Here is a 23,623-nt window from a genome sequence, read left to right on the forward strand (position 1 = left end):
GTGTTCTTGAGCGAAGTCAACATCCAGCTTTTCTTTACCTGCTTTGCCACTTCCCTTAAGCAGGCCACCCCTCGTTCAAAGTTGGGGAAGACCACAGAGCCATACTTCTGGTATTCAGGGACTGGGCGAATCTTTATCGTAACTTCAGTAACCACTCCAAGAGTTCCTTCGGGGAAAAAAGAAAAAGTGAGCGAAGTGTTGCAAGATCTACTTCTTACAAGTTACCCAACTTAACAAGTGTCTACCATGATGCTGTACGTTAACACAAATCAGAAATCAAAAAAAAAAATCAGTATTGCAGTAGTAGGTGATTTATTCCTGACTATTTACATGGTGAATTCTTACAAGATATCCTCTAAATCATAATGTTTGTTACGAGACTTGTAGGCTAACTCCACAGATCTGTTTTAAGCACTGTTCAGAGCTGCTTAACTTCAGTCCTAATTAAGGTCTCAATGTATTACCCCAACACAAGAAATTCATACCTGCATAATGCCACCCATAGACACACTGGAAGCCACAGAATTAAAGATGCTCAAGTCAAGCCATTACAGAAGCCGAATTAAGATGCAGTCATGTGAAATTACTGTTTTTATACCTTCAGATCCCATAATGAAGTGATGGATATCAGGTCCTGTTGACATGCGAGGTACTTGACAGTTTTTTTCTACTATTCCTCTAGGAGTTACCATTTTTATATGAATCACCTGTTCAAACAATATGCAATGACTATAAATACTAGCATTAAGCACAGATATTTTTTTTTGCATGATATTTATTTTCAACAAAATGTATATTAAGCTTGATACAGTTCAACTTTGTAGACTTCAGACTTTCTGTAGGCTGCACCAAGAACTTTTGGGACAACCTGAGGACTGTTACCAACAATTATTTCTAACACAGCATGGTTTGCCCACACAACAGGTTGTTTCCAGTTCTATGCCAAATCAAATCAGCTGCTGGCTACATACAGACAGTACCAGTTAAAACTGTTTTGTTTCTTAGTGTAAACAGTACTTTATGGGTACTAGGATTTTAATCCAGAATATAATAGTAATTCAGAGTAAAAAAGTGAGGGTTTAAATTTTCCTCAATTTTGCTTTAGAACTGCTGCTTGATGAAGTTAATATAATTCAGTCATCAGTTGCTACACAAATATTTCCATTAGGAAGAAAGACAGAAGATTTGTAAAATAGATTATCCATTTAAATCTGCCATAACACTGACGAATACGTAAGGCTAGAAGGTTGTATTTTTAAAATATTTTTCAACGTTATTGCTTCCAGCTTTATTTGTCCACATGCAATACAGAGACCAGTTTGTTTTGTTTTTTTTAAATCCTTTACTCAATTATTTTTACCAAGGAAGCGTGGATTTCAGGGTTTTTTTAGTGAAGCCTTTAAGTGAAGCAAAATTACTGAATTTCAACTAATGGCTTTAAAACTTTCAAACACAGGTTGCTAAGTAATTTTCATCCTGCTCTGAGCTGTTCGAGAATTACACTATATGCGTTTTACGAACTGTTGATTCTGCAATAAGTGGATTTTAGGCAGCTTATATAGCACACCATTTCTAGATGTAAACACTTCCCTGAAACTTTCTCACTGTGGCATTTTGAAACTCACGAACTGTTCTGAATCAATTTTCAATCCGATTTCTTCCTGATGAAAATCTCAGAAGCTGTTTTAGCCTGAAGTTATGCTTGCTTGATAGAAAAGCTTTCGGCTTCACATCTCCCAGTACAAGCAAAGCTATACCGTTCAGTAACACTTCAGGCAGTAGAGGACAGATGACACTTTTTAAGTGCTAGTAGTTTTAGCTCAGCCAGGCCTACTGAATAAAACCTGTGTAGTTCCTGCCAAGCTCAGCCACTGATAGTAATGTCACATGCGTGCACAGAACAAACGCGTCTGTGAACTATGAGCTGATGAAAAAGCCTGAGGTGATGGGGATAAATTACCTAGAGTGTGTTGCAGGAAATAAGGAAAAAACCCCACATGCGTAGAAGGGCTATTGTACAAACTACGAAAGAAAGCTGGAAGTTTGAAGCAAAGAGGTAGGCAAAGTCTGAACAGTGATGATTTAACTTCAATATATTAATTTGTTATAACAGAAATGGTAGATTTTTAAATCAAAAAGTATGCTTTAAAGAACAAATTACCTGGGTTAATATAAAGATGAACCATTTAAATGCTTAAAACAGATTCAAGAGCAGAATACTGCCATTCCCAGCTCATTGCTTCCTTCCTTAGGGCTCCTACAGACCATGTGGTGGCATCAGATTTCACCATTGTGCATCCACACGGTATGTTAGATCAGGCTACTGATTTGAAAAAAACTGCCAGCCTAGGGGGCGGTAGGAAGGTGGAAAGAGCTAGCTTGCTGTCATTAGATGACTCAACTAGACAACATGAGGAACGCAGAACAGGTAGGAGAGAACATGGGCCTTTTGAAATCACTCTAAAAATTTGACAGGATTATTACACTGGATTAATAGAGAGCGCAAAACAGTGGAAGAAGGCGCCAGAGTCAGGACAGGGTAACACTATTCCTTGAGCAAGCCAGCGAGAACCAAAATGAAAATTACTTAGATCAGTGATAAGGATTATTAGTACTAATAACAAAAGCATGCAAAAAAGCATTTCAGATGCCAAAACTGTATCACTTAAGAGAACTGCAATTTACTATCCCTTTTCCCTCTCATCACAGGTAATTACAAAAGTTAAACCTCTGAACAGAGTAATTAATTAGAAAAAGTATTAGAGCTATTTACCAGATCTTCAATGTTTCCATAGATGTTTTTTTTCATGCCTGATGCTCTTGTTGCTACCCATCCTCCTAGTGAACTGAACTCCATGGAATCTGGTTCATGGCCTGTGCAGAAGCCACTTTCAGCAAGCTAAGGAAAGGAAAAAAACACATTCTACAGAGTCTGCGTTTGTTTAGTACTCCAAATCTCAATATTCTATAGTTGGTTTTTGGTTTTTTGTTTTTTGTTTTTTTTTTTTTTTGTTTTTTTTTTTTTTTTTTAATTGGTTTTTGGTTTTTGGTTTTTGGTTTTTTTTAAATACATATCCTGACCACACACCCACAATTTTAGTCTTTGTTATAGAGATGAAATGCAAATTGATTCTGCTTCTACTGTGCAGACATAGTGCTACATATCAACCTACAATACTCCTCCCCCATATTTTAAAACTAAGACCTCTATTGTTCATAAGAAGGTGCGAATTCAAATACATATGGAAAAAACTTATAACTAACTGCCAACTTTGCACAAACGCTGCCAATAAATAAGGCACTTAATCTCCTGTTCTTTCTATCCTAACGTGATATGCAGCAGGTCTGCAGAAAATGTGAGCAAATTGCCTGTACTTAATTCTCTCAAGGAGCGATGTGTTTTAATATACAGCCATCTGGTTGGGCTTCCTGTATGCAACACTGTCAACTATTTGTGATGCAGATCACACATTCCTGTACATTAAGTAGTCACTTGTTTCTCATTTTTCTGTATTAGCTTGGCTTTGCCATCTGCACAGCACCTGAGGTTGATTGGATGCACTCAGAATCGCAACACCAAAGCTGTTGGACAGGAAGAATTAAAGACCGAACAGTCTCACATTAAGTGATAACTGTGTTAGTGTATTTGAGATGACCAATTTGCACTGACTGACTGATAACAATCCAGGTGGACATAGGTATTCAAGTATACCACATAATGTGGATCATTAACTATGTTCTGTTGTACAAAGTAGTTCTAACTTAAAATGATTGAAAGTCACTTCTACGTAGTCTATGGTGATCTACGTAGCCTATGGTGATTCATCTAACTCATGGTCCTCTCACACCAGAGAAGCTTGTGGCTTGAGATGCTTACTGGTCATATATTAGAGGAGGGTTGGAGCCTGCACTCTCCTCATTCCCCAAGATGAAAAGAAATTCGCTTCAGTCACAACTTACCGGTTTCTAGAAGTTGTATAAACACAAGCACAGAAGACCATGCTTCTGAAAACTTTTAACTGACTGGGCATGTACAAAGCACTTGGCCTAAACTCCTTGAATCCTGTTGTATGAACAGCATGTGCTAAGAGCACTTGCAGGACAGGGGAGAGATAATACTATGTACTTTGCAAATGCAAGAGACAGACTCATCCAGAAAATACGAGCATGTACTAGCTTTTCCTATAGACTCACAATCTGATTGATAATGCTTTCTACAAAACCCAGTATTAAATATTGTTGTATGTTCATTATCCACTTGTCACCTTTAGTCCTCATCTATCAGCTATTATTCCATATTCTGTTCTGACAAAAAACCAAGTAACTTAAGGCTTCTCTATAGAGCCCACTAATATCTGAAGTTCTCATCCCACAGAAAACAGTGTCTTAATCACCCTAGTCGCTAGCTAAGACAGACAACTGATTTTGAATGCCCCATTATAACACTTACAGCCTAGCTTTTGTCAAATATCAGGTCTCCCAAATCTGTTATTTGTTTAGAATTCATGTCTCTGTTTAGACTTTTAGTTACTGTTATAAGGTTCACTTCACTGCAACATAATTCCTAGATAATGCTGGTAAAGTCTCTTTTTAAAATATATATACACACACACTAAGTAGATGATCCGATTTTGTATTCTTTGGACACTGAAGGAATTACATAGAAGCCCTCACGTGCTCAGAGTCACTCTGTACATTAAAACCTTTGTATGAATACTAGTTTATATTCAGTATTGAACAAATTGACAACCAATACTCTTTTCATAGTCAAAAACATGACTGAAAAAAGTTTTTTTATCAAGAATATTCAAAAAGAATAAATGCAACAGTAGCATTTCAGCTCATGAGAGCTATAAGCAGCAAGGGAATATTTCCCTTGCTCTAAGTGAAAGGAAAAGTAGTGGCATTTAAAGGACAGATAGTAATGAAATATCAAACTACTACCCTAGAAAAATGTCATTTAAATGCAGAGAATATTCTCTCTGCATTTTAATTCCAAGCTTAAGAGAAATGGATCCAGAAAGGTTAAAATATTACATCAAATGATAAAAGGGAAAATAAAATAGGAAAGGCTATCTTTCTCATCATAAACAGCTCTATTAGTCAAGTATGATAAGTTTTCATTGTCTGGAAAAAAACATTCAAAAATCCCTTAAAATCTCTGCAGATTTGTATATAGCTCTTGGGTGCTAAGAAAAGTTTAGACAACATCTAGCTATCAAATAAGTCAAGTCCTAGAATATTTTTTTTTAAATAAGCTGAACTGCACATTCTGAATAATAGTAACAAACATCCACAGCTTGCTTGATTATAGAGAAGTACCAAGAAAGATCCTGAGAAGGGTGCTGTAGCTCATCTGATAAACTGCAATAAAAAGCCACTAGAGGTCAATTAAAAGTGAAGGGGAATCTTCCACTGGACTCCTGTTCTGGGCAACTCTCCATTGTTTCTGCTACTCTCCTGTAGCTGGCCTTAAGCAGCAGCAACTGCAAATCTGTTACACGGTCTAACCTTTCTGAGGAAACTACCTCTGGCTAAAATGACTAAAACACGCCTCACACAATGACAATTTGAACTTGTCCCTGTAACTGGTACCAAGTGTCATGCCTTGCAAACACAAGGGTGTATCTAAGGTCTGAAATAGAAACCATAGCACTACATCCTATGAATTGTCAACTTACTGTAATCACATTTTGTAGCTAGAGCTAAAAAGAAGTTTTTTTAAAATGGTCAAATACAGCATTCAATGCCATATGGTTCATAACCGTGAATATAACGCTTACCACGCCCGTCTGCATGAAAACACACAAGAATTAAGCTAGAATTCAATGATTTACACAATTCAATGATTTACACAGAGGAAAAGCTATGAAAAATGGGGAGAAATACTAGATGCTTGACAAGTTAAAAATACCTGGTTTTCCAGATCTTGTCCAACAATGCCTGCTTCCACACAAGCTGTTAAGTTTTTCTCATCTATCCAGAGAATCCGATTCTGTTGAAAAGCCAACGAAAACTAAGAATCAGTGTTAAAGCTTTTTGTTTATTTCCTTCCCTAATGTTATACAATCAACACACTTGGTCATACAGTTTACTACTAATACAACTCCAGTTATTAAAGCAGTGAAAGCTGAGCCCCCTCACACCCTCAAACAGATACATAACACATTAGTTTATGAAATCACCACTACAGGAGAGTAGCATACTTGTTAGTCAATTTATACTAAGAATGTTTACAGAAACAAGGCAGAAAAAAAAAAACCCAGAAAGAATTAAGTCAAAACTCTTACAGAAGCAATACAGCGATTTTCACTATTAACATGATTGAAGGTGCCTGAATCTGACTATCTGGACATTAAGTACACACCAAGAAAAGCATTCTTAAACATACTCCATGGGTTAAACAGAATGCATTCAGTTATTCCAGTTCAGCTCTTGCATTTTGACACAGTAAGCTAGAAGAAAGATATACTACAGGATGTCAGAGTATGTACATACTTTAGAAATTTAAGATACTTGGATCATATCATTTTATCTTACAGGATTCACTGTTCCATCAGTATATTCTACTAAACAGGAAAAGTAGTAAACACTACAAGTTACATGGCACACCAAGCACAGTTGTCAATGAGTACAATCCACATGAAGGAGAAACTTAAAAATGGTTTTAGCTTTGTTTATAGCAAGGACACCACAGAAGCTTGAGCTTCCACTCTTCATCCTTATTAAGTACACTTGTGGTGTACTTCTATAATTTTGTGTATTAATACTGTACAGAAGAACAGCTCTACCTTCCCTTTGCCTTGATTTTTCAAATGACAGAAATGTGGACAACTTGTGGTCCAACTTAAACTATGCTTCAAATCAACTGCCTCCCCTCACAACATCTGGGCTAACTAATTATTCAAAGCCAGCTATTTCAGCTCCTTTCAAACACCTTCAGTTTCAACATAAACTACTTAACTGATCTAAGATGCATATGTAAATCAGTTTTTATGCAACATAGACCCTACATAGAAGATGAAGATACCTGTTAAGTGTCTATTAAAATAGTAAAGTTTAGACAATCATCTTAACTGCTCTGAGACACCCAGGTTTTAACTCTGACAATGCTTCTTTTCACCTTATTTCCTTATTTTCCTTCCTCATTAGTGATTACAAGAATTGGCTGGCAGAGTCATTCAAGACACATGAAAGTGGTCTATTTTCTGAGTTGGTGTATACTTGCATATCTAGCTGACACAAAAGCATGATAAGAGTTAACCACATTCCTTTCCCACCCCCAAACCAGAGAGAAGTCAAAGCTGTAGGCAATGAATCAATGAATTCAAATGAAGGCCTGAGTCAGTACTGTATGTATTCCTTGGATTCTACTCCGTATAGACACACAAAGAGCTTCCTTCAATATGCAACTGCCATCACTTTGTAGCCAGAAACACTGAGAAACAAGTTAACTGAAGCACCACTGACTGAGTAGAGAAAATAGAGCCAAAACCCAGGTCTTACCTTCAAGGCTAAAGGAGTTATTAAGCTCAGCAGGTGCTCAGAAGCAGTAGAGCCTTACATCAAAAGATACAGAGCTGCTTCTGAAGCATCTCATTACCATGTAGTCATAAAACTATCATTTTCAAAGCATAAAGGTCTTTCATAATGGAAGGATGAAAACCAGCACTAAATTTTACAGAACTTCATTTCTAGACTGCCATAAAGCTATGAACTTCACATTCTCAAGATGCTATCTACACAAACATCTCGTGGTGTTTTTTTTTTTTTTTCTTTAAAGTTAATCCTTCAAGTTGATTTATAGATACTAGGTCACCTTACCAACCTTTGCTTTAAGTATTTTTAAGTCTGGAAAAACTAGTGACATTTACAACAGTAACTTCTTCCTAGCCTTTCACTTAACCTCAGATACGAAGTTCCAATATAGAACAATAGCAGCTTCCTCTGTTTTTCACTTAAAGCTGCTATAAGAAGGCTAAGCAGTGATCTTTTTTCTTATTAAATAAACACAGGTCATATGAAGTAGTAGAGGGTTAACATCAGCAAAATAGCACTTAAACTGAAGGAATACCCATTTAATCATGCACGGTACAAATTAATATTTCCATTCCTACTTTATCCTTGCAAAAAAAGAAATTATATTCTTTAGTGATCATCGTTCAAAGTAACCGTATGATAATTTAAAAAAAAATAAAAACTTGAGAGACATACCATTTGTGATGTATCCAGTGAGACAATTGTTCTTTTTTCTTCTTCGGGACATTCAAGGGCACTAGAGACACTTGTCCCTCCTGCAAATATGGGAGTGACACTGTCATCGTAACATTCTTGGGCAGCTTTTCTTCACATACCATCCCTCTCTCCTTCCTTTCTGATATTGAACTTAATAAAGTAAGATCACAAGTTAACTGTTTGAGGCTAAAGATTAGCCTTTTAAGGCTGTCCCTTCTCCCAAACTGGGTTTCACAAAATCAAGGCAGCATTAGAGATGACAAGCTTTAACTGCACTCAATAACAGACCGTGAAATTCTGTGACCATCTCAGCCACTTCTGTTAAGTCCAGAATAGAGTTTTAAAACAAATACGGATTAGAAATAAAAAAGCCATCCAAGAAACAGAGATAGCTATGGTTTCTATATAGTGTTCTGAGATCACTATGGAAGTCACTACACTTCCACACAGAAAGCTGGTTCAAGAAGTCTACCCAATACAGGAATGCAATACCTATCTGAAAGCAGGAAAGAAACTGAAAGGGTATAACAAAAAAAAAAAAAAATGGATAAAACTAAATGTCAAACTTCTCTTAGAGTTTTCTAATGTGTCTTTATAGGATGTCACAGAACAGCCTCCAAGTCGTCTTTGGCTTCTCAAAGACTACAAAAGCCATAGGAAAAGAAAGACTAGGACGCTAGAGATCCACAGCAAGCTACCAGAAGAACATCCAATGGCAAATATAGAGACAGTGCTAACTAATAAAACACTCTCCAAGGGCAGTAAAGCCCATCAGCTTTGTTTCCAATGATAGGAAAGGTGGCATTTTCCTTACATACCAAGCCCTATAGTAATAACTCCAGAAGCTGACTGTAGCTCAGTAGAAACAGACTTGGAAAAAAAATCTGAAGATCTTTCTGTATCCTGGTCAGTGAACAAGAGATAGTCAATATTGCTGCTTTCAGCTATACCAATTTATTGGTACCAAAGGTGACTTGTAGCAGTCTTACAGCTCTCCAGATGAAACTGACAGGGGTGAGAGTGTTTTAGGGAGAAACCAGCTCCATTAGCTTGGTATTATCTTAAAGTGACATGCTCACCTTCTCAAACAATTATGGCCTTCCTACAGGCGCTATACTCCTACAGCATAAGAAAGTACCAAATCTGAGAATACAAAGATTATACAGGCCTTTACCTGTACTCAGCACCTGGACCATTTCCTGAAAACTCCTTGCCACAGGAGTCTCTAACTTTCAAACTGAACACTGTCTAAGAGGAAATTACAATTATGGTTAATGATTTTGCGGTACAGGTGTCTGACTGCAATTCTCCTTGGAGGTATGAGCTTCAACAGTACAACAAAATACCCCTAATTTGCACGTGTTTGTGGGAAAAGAGCACAAGTAATGCGTCCAAAAACATGATACCTCTAACACATATTTGAATCTCTTGACTTATTTCCTAGAAGACTTCCAAGGCACAGAGGTAGATTTCAGCTTCATATAATCAACTCCTCTTGCACATTTAATATTCAAGATGTTGACATACTTTTAATGACTTCCACTAAATTGAATATAGCAGCTTTTAATACTGCAAGATCATAAAAAAATTAAGACCGCACTTAACACACTATTTTAAAAATATCTAACTATTATTGGTACAATATATTATTAAGATCATATATTTAAATTGAATTCAAGTAGAATACATTTTCACTATTGTAATGTTAAACAGATTTGAGATTTCATAACACTTACCACCAAATGGTATTATGCAGAGATTGTGTTTGCAGGCTAATTCCACAATTTTAACTACGTCTTCATGGCACACTAAAAGAGTCCAAAGAGTTAAAAAAAAAAAACAAACAAAAAAACAGGATTTGTGCTTAGTACTGTTATTTGTGCTTAGTACTAAATATTGCAGTCTGAATAAGCAGCAGCTCTTTTTGTGACACCAGCAAGGAAGACATTTCAAAGAGTTAGGCACTAAATAAGAGCTAGACTCAGAAGTGTCACAGTTGCAGAGTAAAGTTTAGACCTGAAACAATTCTACATTTCTACTAGTACTGTATTGAGACCTCCTGCAAATTCTCAGGGCAAGATGAGCCACCAAGCAGTTAACAATTAATCTAGCTATCTTGAAGAAAAAAATCAAGTTTAAAGCTTTTATTGAAAATAGGCTGCCCAATTTATTTTAAGTGAGAAATAAGTCTCTTCTGAGATCTGAACAATATATTTTTTTTTTCCTTGTTTCAAAAGTAGAGTTGCTGGTGAAATTTACTTTTTCAGAATGCATTCTGTGTCTGGTCAAAGAGGGAAGCAGAAACGCTTGTGCACAGGCAAGGAAAAGGATTAAAAAAAATAGATCAAATACAGCACATACATGAGCTTGTGCAAACAGCAGAGAAGGAGCAGGATGGAATAAATATGCTTACAAACCCTGACTACTTTGCCCTTGCCATACAGACCAGCTTTAAACAACGCTAGTCAATCATTTTATTTCAGTTGCTTTTGGAGATGCACAAAATAAAGCTGTGGCAAGTGCTGTTCATGGTCACCAGTGCTGCCGTGTCAGTACCTGTCCTCAAGTAATGAGATGCATCTTATAGTGCCTCTTTTTATGCTTCCCATACGTGATTCCCCCCCCCAAAATAAAGGAAGCAAAATTGAGCTAAGACTAAGTTCTTATCAAAAATTTTTAGGGTTTCTAATGCAGTGCAGCTACCAAAGTATCAGAAAGAGTTATAAAAGGTAAGGAAAGAATGGGATTCATACAGCTAAACTGAAACCGACAGGTACTTAGATCAAATGACTTTTTGGTTAGCTACTGAAGAATGGCACATGGAAAGTAGTTCCTAGTGACCACAAGAAACATGACTCAAAGAGAAAATTCACACAACTGTGCAAATGAAGTCATATCAGTTTAGGTATTTGTATCCTTTTACTAAATAGAAGCAAGCACATTTTCTGCTACATATTATCTACAACAGCATTAGTTATTACTCTACTTAAAGTGGGCCTAGCCTGTACTCGGATTGCCCTACTCTTTCTTCAAGTCAATGATCCTTTGTAAAGTGTTCTGACAGGAGTTACAGGTGTTATACTTCAATAAAAAAAAAGTACAGCATGTCGCAAAACAAAGTTCTTTAATACAAAGATTTTGCTACCCTTTTACCATCACGTACTCTTTAAAAAAAAGAAAATTTAGACAGCCATTTAGACAACCATTCTTGGTGAACAAGAAGTTCAAATTACACTGAGGTTACTTAGTTCGTGAATTCAGCTGTAACAGAAACTTCACCTACATTTAATAATAAATTTGACTTCCCTACAAAGTGATGGGATTTCACAGGCACAACCTGCAATCCAGATGTTAAACAATCACGATTACCATCCATGAGAAAATTCCTTCAGTTCCTGTAAAGATGAGTGAAGCCAGTGAACCAAGAGACAGCTTCCCCATGACAAGAAAGCACAGGAGATTAGTAAACAATGGCCTCCCAGATCAAAAGGGAGAATAAGACAATTAAAGCTTACCAGGCCATACAACTATATCGGGAATTCGCTTAAACATTCCTTCCCTGAGTATAAATATCTCATGGAGGCAGTGACCTGAAAAACAAACAATAAGTTAACAAGTTCAAACAAGGAAGCATCGAAGTCAGCGCAGTTACTTAAATGAAGTTCTCTTACCATGAGCTCTGAATACCCTATCTTCTGCATCCTGCGAATATGAGATTTTAGTGTCTCTAAGATCCTGAAGAAATTCTTCATTTACAGTGGATGGAGGTACATCATTAATATTTAAGGATGCCTACAATACAAGAAAAGAAGTTCATTAAGGGTAGGTTCACTCTTACAGCATTTACGTACAACAGAAATAATACAAATAGGTTACCACTAACTGATACCCAAACACAACTATTTAAGACCAGAAATACAAAAAGTTCTCTTCCTTGTCTTCACTCACGATCCCACTTCTCCTGCCTGGTACTCAGTTGACTAGATGCAGGCAGGAAGTTCTGTTTCAGTAGCACATTCTTACCCTTTTTCCTCCTGAGAAATTTGGAGAAATGCACTAGCTTATGAGTGCATACTGAACAAAATACCTTTTTAAGGACTTCCCAAGATCCAAGAAAAACAACTGCCTGAACAGAACTAGAGAGTCTCCTTTTGATAAAGGGGTAGAGACTGAAGGTCATAATTCCTTTTTGAATTCCTCCTCCAATACAGAGAAATACATAACGAAGCAAGTACCTACTCCGCCAATTCCTCTATTTACAGATTTGTTTCTACCTACCCACTTCCCCTCCTCCTATCATGTACTGGGAGTAAAATCCATCTCAGACCAAAGCCTGATCAGAAGTCCAAAGCAAGGCAAAACTAAGTTTGATTGATCTAATATAACCAGTATACTTTAAGTAGACCTCACACATCAGAAAGGCTTTATAAAAATCCATGTTCAGTCACTAACATGCAGGTGTTTCCAGAAAGCCTCTAACTGGAAATCCGGATCAACACTTACAGAAAAAAGTTTTTCTTTCAAAGAAGCTACACTGGACATTTTGGCTTACCAACAGGCCTTGAATCAAGGTTCTAGAAGTCCAGAGGGAGAACCCCTGCTTAGGGTTTTCTAACAAAGGTTTTCTTCCAGATCCTTACAACAGATATCTCATATAGTATACTTATGGCTTCTCAAAGTGCAGACCTAGCCATTTAATCCTCTTTTCTGAAGTCCGCTTTAGGTATCAGGCACATACAAACATAGTTCATGCATTGACTTTTTAAATGCACTTGGAGAACGAGGATTCTTCACAGGATTCCAAAAAATAAGATCTTCATAGACATTAAGTGTAATGCTTTTAAGTGCTTTGAAGGTTCCAAAACGGCATGCTTTTTTTTTTTTTCCACTCCTTAAAAATAGAGCCAATAAATTAATCTATACCTTTTATGGGTAACCTCCCTAAAGGAATATGTCTTCTATTACAAATGGCCTCTAATTAAGGAGTTCTTTAATTATACGTAAAGCCTGTCTTATGACTAAAAACTAACTTTTGGACTTCAACTCTTATTTGGAAAGAAAGTGTTGGTCAAAAACCTTATTTCTAGTTATTGAAGTCCCTCAAGTTCAAGAACAAGAAAACTGAAAGTTTTTCACCACCCCATCTTTTATTTGAAATACATTCTGAAAAATTAGAAGTCACATAAACATTAGTTAAAACATAGTGCGGTGCTTTCAAGCTTCTGTCATGAAAGCCTTGCTGGCAAATTAGCCGACATCACCTTCAACTCAAATAGAGGAATGTTCTTGCAATTTTGTTATAAAGCCACCAGGAAAGACTATGGGCTGCATAATGATGCCAGAAAGAGCTTGCTTACAGCCCTACCACCAAGATGTATATTCTACAAAGAGTTCCACATAGTGAAAGAAACTTAAACATTTCTTTGACAAGCCTAGCCTATGCTTCTTGACAAGTACAACGAGGAAACAGCAAAACTGAATTCATTTTTCTTTCACCTTATGATGTTTCAGCCTTCTACAAAAAAGTATACCCACACATCCAAGTTTTCTTTCCTGGAATGGAGTTTTGCCTATCTTCGCTCTACATAACCTCCAGAACAGCTGACTTTTTGTGAACATGTGTCTTAAGATAAAAGCTTCAACAATAGGACCAGTTACCAAGTTAACAGCAAGGAAAACAGAAGTTAATGGTCTCCCATCTGCCACCACGGCAGCACTCTATTCTGAATGGGTTGAGTCTCAAAGTAGTAAGAGCTGAAGAAGGGAAGATTTAACCTCAAACAGGAAGGTTGTCAGGTAGTTAAAACATTCATGGTGATGGAACTTGCCTACCAGTGTCCAACCAGCGTTCAAGGCCAGGTTGGATGGGGCTTTGAGCCTGTCCCTGCCCATGGCAGAGGGAGTGGAACTAGATGATCTTTAAGGTATCTTACAACTCTAGACATTCTATGATTCTACACGAAACTATGTAAGGTTATGCAGAAATCAAAGAGTACTTACATAGATAATTCAGAAAGCAGTATCTGCCTGAGATATGTTCATAACTGATAGTTAACAACATTTTGAGGTCCAAAAGGATAGTCAAATGTTTGTTTTAGAGTTTTCATACAGAACATATGACGTAGTGAAAACATAGTTTTAACAATGATTTGAATTCTGAAAGAGGATATGTGCTGTTCTGACTTGTTTTAAGGATAATATTAACTTCTTGAAATAAGGTGCCTGAGAAAAAGGCTTTTCCCTCCAACATACTCACTTTGTCACCTACAAACACAGAAGCTGACATTAAGCATTGCTTAGGTGAGAGGTACATCGCTACTAAGAGATCATGGTTTTAGGGGCCAGTCACAATAAGCACACAGGAAGCCAGGTCTTGGGTTGCTGCTCTTAGCTCTTACCATTCTGATATTAATGCATATTCACACAGTGCTGTTTGCTAATGAAATAAAGATCTTTAAACGACTTCAAAAAAAAAAATCCCTGCTAGCTGTGCTTACATTTTCTATTTTAGAATTTGGTTTCTTCATGATTTCCATAGAAAGAAGTATTTTGTATCATTTCAAGTGGAATACCAAATGCTTGAAGATCTTTGTTCTCCACAAGAGGGACACAAACTACTCAAAAGGTATGACAATTTCTTGCAGATTATTTTAAGTATCTTGATTTTTATCTCTTTTCCACAAGTATTTTAATCCTTCAGTTTTCATCTTCAAGATTGAAAAATTAATATTCATCCATATAAAGCTTACGCAAAGCCAAACAAAAATATGCCTTTATTTTTTCTTATGGGACTGAAATATTTTAAGATTTGTGCACCGAAAGGCTGGACAGGAGGCAGGCCTTTGTGAACTAGGTCTAAACTGCTCTGTGGTAGCTCTAGTCTGAAAAAGGAGAAAAACATCATCAGGCCTTGAGCATCACAGAAGCAGGTACATTTTCACTGTTGTTAATTATAACAGAGAAACGGCATGCAACAGGGAACCCTCCAGTCTTACAGAATAGAGGCAGGAGGAGATGAGATAGAAAGACAAATGGACCAAGAGATCCCCCTCCTACTGCTGTTCCTATAATCAAATTCCTTCACGCTCTGATGATAGTAGGAGGTGAAAAACCAATAGAGCATGACAAGCTGAAATATAAACTAGGAACTATGACAGAGACATGAAAATGGGGGACCTGCAGTAGTAGTTGGGAACACCTATGAGAAGCCCAGATACATACTAGAGACTCCAAAAAGTCCTGTTCTGCATCAAGGTCATCAGCCTGTTTCAGATCACAAGAACATCAGAAGCAGAGGGGCACTGCATAACAGGAAGGCATTCAACATTGCTGGCAGATATCCTGAAGAGCTGTTTTGCAAGACGTGCTGGGAATCAAGAGACTATTCAAGAATCTGCCCTTGTCCTCTGACTCTACTTTGTTCTATATTTCCGCTACATGTAGAGAGGGAATGTCTCTCAGGACCTCTGATCACAGCAAATTAAAGCAGCTGCCAATTAAGACCAATATTGGTCAAGGAAAATGCATCAAGATAAATTTTTTCAAAATATATTGTCAGATGGAAATCCTGCAAGTCATAGCAGATGAAAGAATGTCTTGATCAACAGATGACTGAATAAATTTTCGAGTTTTCATGCTCTATGAGATTACCTACTTCACAGAAAATGCAATCTTGAACTTACTCAAGAAATGTGTAAAACTGTTACCCAAAGCAGGGTTACAAGCACAGCCTGCTTTTAACACTGCTTAAGCTGCCTATAGTCAGGAACCTGCAGCTTCAAAGGAATTCTTCAAAAGGAGTCAGGTCTCCTGACTGACATGAGTTACTTTTCTTGCAAAGCAAAATATAGATGCTTTCAAAACCCAGAACACAAATATGTTGTTTTTTGGAAGAGATTCAGTTCAATCTTGAGTATTCTGGTGGCTGGTTTTCAGCACCCAGACAGGTAAATATAATTACTGTCAAATAAGAACTTGTATACCATTAAATACACTGAAAACACAGCACAATTTAACTTCACTGTACCTTCTGTCTTTGTTGTCACGAACAACATTGAAATTGCATAAACAATTCCCTCTAGGCAAACAGTTTCTACAATCTTGAAAAGCAACCTACAAGCAAGGACAAAAAACTTCCCTGCATTGGAGACTTTTGTTCCAACAGAAGTACTACCAGTTAACCTGGAACCACAAGTCATGCTACGTCATTGAACGTTTCATGTAAAACACTTTCAAAAAATTGAGGTATTAATACACTATATTTAAATCATGCGCAAAGTGACCTTCAGGACAACAGCTGAATCATCTTTAACAATATGGTCTTGATTATCACCAAGACTAATGTTCAAAGGAACTGGTTCAGCTATTTACTTACTCTAGAGGTAGTTTTGTGCTCCAGACTTGCTCCAAAGGTTTTTTCTATCCATTCCTTAAAAGTTGGTAATATCATACCACCTAATCTGTACCTGAAAAGTCAATATTACATACGGTCATTTTAAATTAAAAGAATGTATGTCAGATACACTTCTTTTGATTCTATGTATGCACAAATAGTTAAGTTTTAATTCAAATCCTTTACCTACAAGCCTGCAAAGCTTTTGCACATATAGTTTTCATGCAACTGCACATTTCATTGTATTTAACTGCTCTGTACTTCACACAATCAAATCAATTGTCAGCATCTTCAGTATTATTTTCCTTCATAATCTTTGGGAATTGCGGCATAAGACTTTTCAGATACCCCACCCCCCATCTTTACTTTTAAGAAAGGTCTCCCCCTTTCAGTAGGACAAAAAGCAGTGTCACACTTTATATGCCAGTTGCAGGTAGAGGCATGTGTGTATGGACACACTGCAACATAAACCAGTCTCAGTCACACAAACCCAGCTCAGTACACCTTACATGCTTTGAAGAAAAACACCATTAAAAATTTTTCCCTCATCACCAGAATGCATCAGAACCCATCAAAAAATGTAAATTTATTTATTTTACAGACTCTTTGGCAAGAGCTTAGCCATGTGACTAATGAGGACTTAGACAAGGGACAGAGGAGCTGTTTGTGAACATGTCTACCACATGTGAAAACAAAACAAGGCTGGGGACACACTCAAACAGATAGGAACTATTGCTATTAATTGTATAGATTAAACACCTCGTGCATGTTTATGTATGCACAAGTATTCTCTGAGAGGAGAAAAGGGACCTTTCTTTGCTATTAAGAGCTTTCAGCAGCTGAAAATCCTTGCTATAGTTTGCACCTGGGTCACTGCATTACGCCTCATGGGTCTTCCTTCTAAGATTATTCAATCACTGTTAATCCAATTATGACCTTGTCCTTCACAGCTGTTGCAACCAAGTCTACAACTAAGTCCCCTGTTACACAGAAAGATCAATTTCTTTTGTTTCCTCGCATCAACTACCTCCCAGCTCTCCTATTGAAAAAAAAGACAACTCTAAGAATAGAGATAAAAGACTACAACCGTATCTCAACTCAAGTTTGCCTCTTCAGCTTGGAAGACAGCATTCAGTTGTTCTTCCTGTGACAGCTGTTATTGCATCATCACACCCATATGAAACAGTTAAATGACTTCAATGAAAAGGAAAGCACAATAAGCAGTGAAAGTTTAATGCATTTCCATCAGGAGTTTACAACAAAGGTACAGACTCAAGTCAGCTTGGTGTGTTTCCTTCTCCTAACATACTTTTCGGTATTGCCAACCTATACCTGGCTTGCAAGGGTAACCTTAAACACTTAGTCAAAGGACAAGCTAAAGCTATATGAACACAAACAACTTCTAAGTCAAGAAACAGACAGAAGTGACAGCACAGAGGGAGTTGGTGAGTTTACTGCACAGAATACAACACATGACTGCTCAGGAAGCAAGCTTTGTACATACATTGATGGTGCAAGAAGCCTCCCAGAAGACCACCTCCCGCCACCCACACCCAAAGAAACAGGTTTAGTTGCTCAGACTAGCAAGTATTATCTATCCCTGGTGAAATGGTAGAGCATATAATAAAAAGATAGTTTGAAACATGGAAAAGCATGGTCTGTTGGGAAAGGCAACACAACTTTCATAAAGGGAAATTCTGTTTCATTAACCCTCGGAGTTCTATCAGAATGTGAAAACAGAAAGTAAATAGAGGGGCTACCTTGAACGTTAAATTCCATGCTCCCTTATACTTCCACAGGTGTTCACCTCAAAAACTATTTAAGAAAATACATTGCTACAGTTAAGGAAAGGTTATTCTATAGGCTGAAGGATAAGATAAGAAGCAAAGGGCAGGGTTTATCGGTCACTGTACAAGACAGACTCAGGAGTGCAGCTTGCCACACACTGGTACTGGGACCAGTTTTACATAATGTCTTCATCAGTGATCTGGATTCATCAATGGACTCTCCAAGCAGCTCAATAATATTAAGCTCTTTTGGGTAGACAGATACCATACAGATAGGAAGGAACTCAGGACCTTAAAAAAAACCTGAGCAGACAAATGAAGATGGAAGATAAGATGTAGATAATTGCAAGAGAAAAAAAAAAGCATTATTTGCATATTTGGCAGAATCAGACTGGTAGTCAGTATACGAAAAATCATGGCATCTTCACTGACAACATACAACAGCAGCCAACAGTGTTATGCATTAACTGGGCAGGTATAAGACAGACGACAGTTCATCTCTTTCTGCTGCTCTGTAGAGCCCTGGTTTATCTATACCTTGAGGGCAGCACACAGTTTTTGTCCCTGTATCTCCAAAAAGATGTAGTAGAGCTAGAGAAAGTTCAGAGAACAGCAACTGTAAAGACCAAGGAGCCTTGTAAGCAGAGACTAAAGGTCCCAGGACTCCTCAGCACGGAGAGAAAGTGGAAGAGAGGATACCATTGAGCAACCTGGAACTTGCTGCCATGGGATGCTGTAGAGGCAGACAATATCAGCAGACTTGAAAGCTATTAGACAGGTTTATGAATAACAGATGTGTAAGTGGATACTAAAGGGACAAGGCATCTACATCATCTTTGCAGATGCCCATTCTTCTCTTTTCACTTCAAACACTCTCCTTTTGCTGCTGTGACAAACTATTCCATAGAAACTATGCTAGTGTGGCCCAGTTAGAGAGAGAGAGAGAGAAAGTGAAGATTGCGGAAAAAATGCCATTCTCCCCCATTCTAGAACAGTGACTGGTTCTCATCAAACAGCAGCCTCAACACTTTCTCCTGGAAAAAAAAATAAAAAAATACAAGTCCAGCTCTTTAACTTTTTTTCCTTCAAAGTCCGCTGCATAAATTTTCTATGCAGCATAACCTACAGATAAACTAAAGATATCAGATGAAAGAATGAGTGACAAAGTGACAAAAGTCAGAATCCTGGCAAGAAGATAGAGACCACCAAGATCTCCCTAAATATTATACCGTGAACTCAAGTGCCTAAAACGAGGCTTTGCATTTTAATCTGGGCCTGAAAAAAAAAATTAAAAAAAAATCAAGAAATTAAGGATTAGAGGGCTCAACATCCCCGTTAGGTTTTTGCAGCTTTGACTCAATCTAGCTCATGCTAGTTTACACAAACTCAAAAGACCAGGAAGGAATTTTTCTGAAGGACAGTACTTATTTCAGACTTATTTCTCTTCCCCGTTCTTTTCCTCTACTCTTACAAAAAGTATATTTTTTTAAACCAGGGAAGAGACTACAAGACTATTTTCCACTGAAGCAGAAAAAACAAAAAGTAAGATGTCAAGTGACAGGCTTAAATCCCACTGGAAGAAAGTGAAGAGATCCCTAAGTAGACTTAATTTTAATATAATTTCTTAAAAAAAACTTCAGAAAAACAAACTTGCTGTACAAAGGGCTAGTAGATAATAAATCAGAAGCGTTACCACTACAGAACATACAACTGAAGCACGTTTTTATTTTTAAGCTCAGAGGATATAGTAGCTACATGCACAATGGTTAAAAAAGAACAAACTAAAACACAAATTGGAAGTTTAATAAAGCAACTTGTTGATGCTCAAGAGATTTTCAAAACCGGCAAAACTTCACTGACCTGCTGCATGTTATCTAAAGCTTTAGAACATGGTGCAGATTCTCAGTTTGATTCCATTCTCCAAAGGAAGTTTAATGTACAGAGTATATCAAGTTACAAAGATTCACATTAATTTGTCCTTATAACACTTTTAATAAACCTTCCAATAAGCCACACAGGCCATTTTACTACATGTTAGGCTACCGTGCCTAGAATCCAGTAAATCTGTTAGATGCAGAACAACTAATAACCTATTCCATGAGATAAAGCAAGTTTTTTGCCTTCTCTGGATTAACTCAGCAGTGCAAGTTTTTAAACTCTTTTCAAAAAAATCTCTAAATAAGATACTCCAGTTAGACAGATTTTCAACTTACCTTTTTCCTGTGAATTCTGCTTGACCCTTCTTATTGAAGATGAATTTGGAGTCATTATATCCCCATCCATTCCACTTCAGAAGTTCTTGCCTTAAAGGGTGAAAAATATATAAGTGAGATTATTAGTATATTGTACGCCCAAAATGTTTTGCAGTTCTATGGCTTTGGAAAAGTGTCTCATTAGATAGCAATTCCAGAAATCAAGTACATAGCTTCATAGAGCAAAAGGTCATTCTGCAGCCACAACCGTTACTCCTTCAGATTGCATCCTAAGACTTGAAAGACAAGATGTTTTATAAAAACAGCCAGTTTAAGTCAAGGCGCACTGGATGGTGATATTCTCAAATTGGCAAGAACAACATATGAAAGATGTTTATTTTTAAATCTATATATAAATACTAACACAAATAGGTAATAGCTAAGTATTTTCAGAATAAGACAGACATTTAGCATTATTATACTCTGTCAAGAGAATAATTTTAAGTTTTAGTTATTTGACATCACTACTGTAATCCCACTGCATTCTTAATAACAATTCACTTGACGAGCCACGCAGACACATTTGGACTGAAAATATATTTTGTAAAGTCAAGAAAACCCCCAAGAACTGCAGGAATAACATAGCAAATACAACCTGAATGTGACCTCAAAGCATGCCACCGTAAGAAAGGGAGTATAAAGAACAAACTAACAAACCCGCAACTGCCAAAATACAACCACAAAATTGAAATACCTTAAGCACAAGCATACCAAAACAGAGGATCTCTTAATTATGATAAAGCCATCAGAATTATATCAACGTAAACATATCTAAGACTCAAAGATATATGAAGAGTAATTACACATTAATCTGAATTTGCTTAAAAAGTTTGCAATTTATTTACATTAGAAATGAAGTACTAACCTAAAAAGTGAATTTTAGTTAAAAAAAGGCATCTTAAAGAAATCTAAAAACAGATTATATACCTTACTCCACTATATACAGCAAATGTCGCTCTTACTCTTTGATTGTATAATGTAAAAGCAAGATGATGATCAGGGGTGACCACTTCAAAAAGACCTCATGATTCTGAGAAAGACCTCATGATTCAGAGAAAGCATTGCCTCAAGTCAGTTATAACTCCAGCACTACGTACAAGATAACTGGGTGATGACTGATTACCAAAGGCTTTCACCATAGAGATAACATTAGCATAGGCTGCTGACATACTGTCAGTGTTGCAATTAAATAGACTTGGCTTAATCAAAATTCATTTTCTTCAAACTGCCTGTACACAAGGTTTCAATTAATCAAATGGAAAAAAAAACCCACCACGGACACATATTTCATTACAATTGTTTGAATCAGACTTCTCAACAAGCCTTTGACAAATTTAGCACTTTCAATAAACTTTACAGAGCACTTTCAGTACCCAGTAACTAATACATTTTTGTGAAATAGCCAGTCTTTGTTGTTCTTCCACAGTGAGGAACTGATTCTAAAATTCCAGTCAAAATTAAAGCGTTTGAGCAGACAGCCGTCCAGATACAGAAGCCCCTCTGTCTGGCTGTCTCCTCTCTCGATACTCCATCTTTATACATGCAAGTGCTCACTCAGAAAAAGGCAAGGATGCACTCATGTTCGATAGCACCGGAATGCCTTGTGCTATTGCACTGACATGACAGATTATGAAAAAGTGTTCTTAATGCATGTTATGCAGTCTTTCCTATTTTTACATGTATTCCTATATTCTCTATATGTATATTAATAAATATTGTATATATTTATATGATATTCCACAAAGAGACATACACAGGCAAGTTGTTCCCAGCTGACACAGAAGTGGTCAACTCAAGTGACTTTTTTTTAAAAAAAAAAAACAAACCAAAACAAAAAAAAAACCCCAAAATGTTCCCCTCCAATTTCCATCATTGCAGTCCTGCTCAAGGCAAGATTTCTCCCTCTGCTGACTAAACATAGTATTTCTATACACTTGATCTCTGCAGTTTGTTGTATCCTGTTCAGTCAGCACAGACTTGATATTAATACACAAAATCAGAGGAAGGCTCAAGCAGCTTCCCCCCTAATTTAGAGAGGTAAGTCCTCTTGCAAAGCAGTGCCAGAATAAGTACGCCAATATGATGCATGAAACAGGCTAGAGAAACTGGCTGCAAAGCTGGAGATAATCAGACAGACCAAGACAAAAGACCAGGCTCTAAAGGAACTGGTGTCATAAGATACACTGATAAAGAACACCTTTGAAACTATCGTTAGTCCTGATGTCGGTACAGATAGATACTCCCCATAAAATCCAGGGGAGGTACTATTAGTTAAGTCATGAACAAAGGCCCAGATACGAGGTCTTTCTGCTAAGCTGACTGCATTCCCAGCTCTTTGCCTTTTCTAAAGGCCTACTGTCCTAGGTTGGTGTTAAAGTACCTGGTGCTTTCATCAGGCTTTAAAATACAGAACAGAGGTTAAGAGTCTTAACTCTTAAGAGTTTATTTTCAGGTTGAACTACTCCTGAATAAAAGTAAGTACACAAAGGTTTACTCTGCCAGACAACATAGCTCCTGAGAATAATTGAATTAAAATCTAATCTAACAGTTTGCATGCTTGTAGCAGAACAGCTGGTTCTAAAGCATCTCAGCTACCTTATAACATGAAGTCAGGAGATTTCCCCCCCCACCCCACCCCTGTATAACGGCCAGTATTATATCTTGTGACAGATAAACACCACAACAAAAAGTTAAACATTAACTTTTATATTCAAAACTCTACTGGGCAAGTCTGAGGTTTCTGTCTGGAGACAGGAAGGGCTCTTTTTGTAAGAAGTTATATTTGTTCTTTCTTTTGTTCCACTATACTAGAGTTCTGCCAGTTATGAACTGTTGTTTGATTTACTTAATGTAGCTCCTAGCACTTCATGACTACACACTAAGTTAGAGGAAATACTGCATGTGGCTCCCTAAGAAAGAAGCCTAAGAAGACCAGATTTTAAAAGAAAGACTGATTA

The 23,623-nt window shown here is 37.1% G+C and overlaps 1 protein-coding gene across 4 annotated transcripts in view; it reads right to left on the bottom strand.

The window, feature by feature from the left end:
• The window catches only part of AGPS (alkylglycerone phosphate synthase), an 80,592-nt gene that overhangs the window by 23,279 nt on the left and 33,690 nt on the right, over positions 1-23,623 (bottom strand). For all 4 annotated transcript variants that reach the window (XM_074593782.1, XM_074593784.1, XM_074593783.1 and 1 more), the window contains 10 exons: positions 20,628-20,717; positions 16,610-16,700; positions 11,907-12,027; positions 11,751-11,825; positions 9,972-10,043; positions 8,215-8,294; positions 5,915-5,995; positions 2,774-2,899; positions 599-707; positions 39-166 (listed from right to left, as the gene is read on the bottom strand). In XM_074593782.1, the coding sequence (XP_074449883.1) occupies positions 39-166; positions 599-707; positions 2,774-2,899; positions 5,915-5,995; positions 8,215-8,294; positions 9,972-10,043; positions 11,751-11,825; positions 11,907-12,027; positions 16,610-16,700; positions 20,628-20,717 (973 nt within the window). The remainder of the gene's footprint in view (positions 1-38; positions 167-598; positions 708-2,773; positions 2,900-5,914; positions 5,996-8,214; positions 8,295-9,971; positions 10,044-11,750; positions 11,826-11,906; positions 12,028-16,609; positions 16,701-20,627; positions 20,718-23,623) is intronic.

Source organism: Larus michahellis, chromosome 7, assembly GCF_964199755.1.
Source record: "Larus michahellis chromosome 7, bLarMic1.1, whole genome shotgun sequence".
Taxonomy (NCBI): domain Eukaryota; kingdom Metazoa; phylum Chordata; class Aves; order Charadriiformes; family Laridae; genus Larus; species Larus michahellis.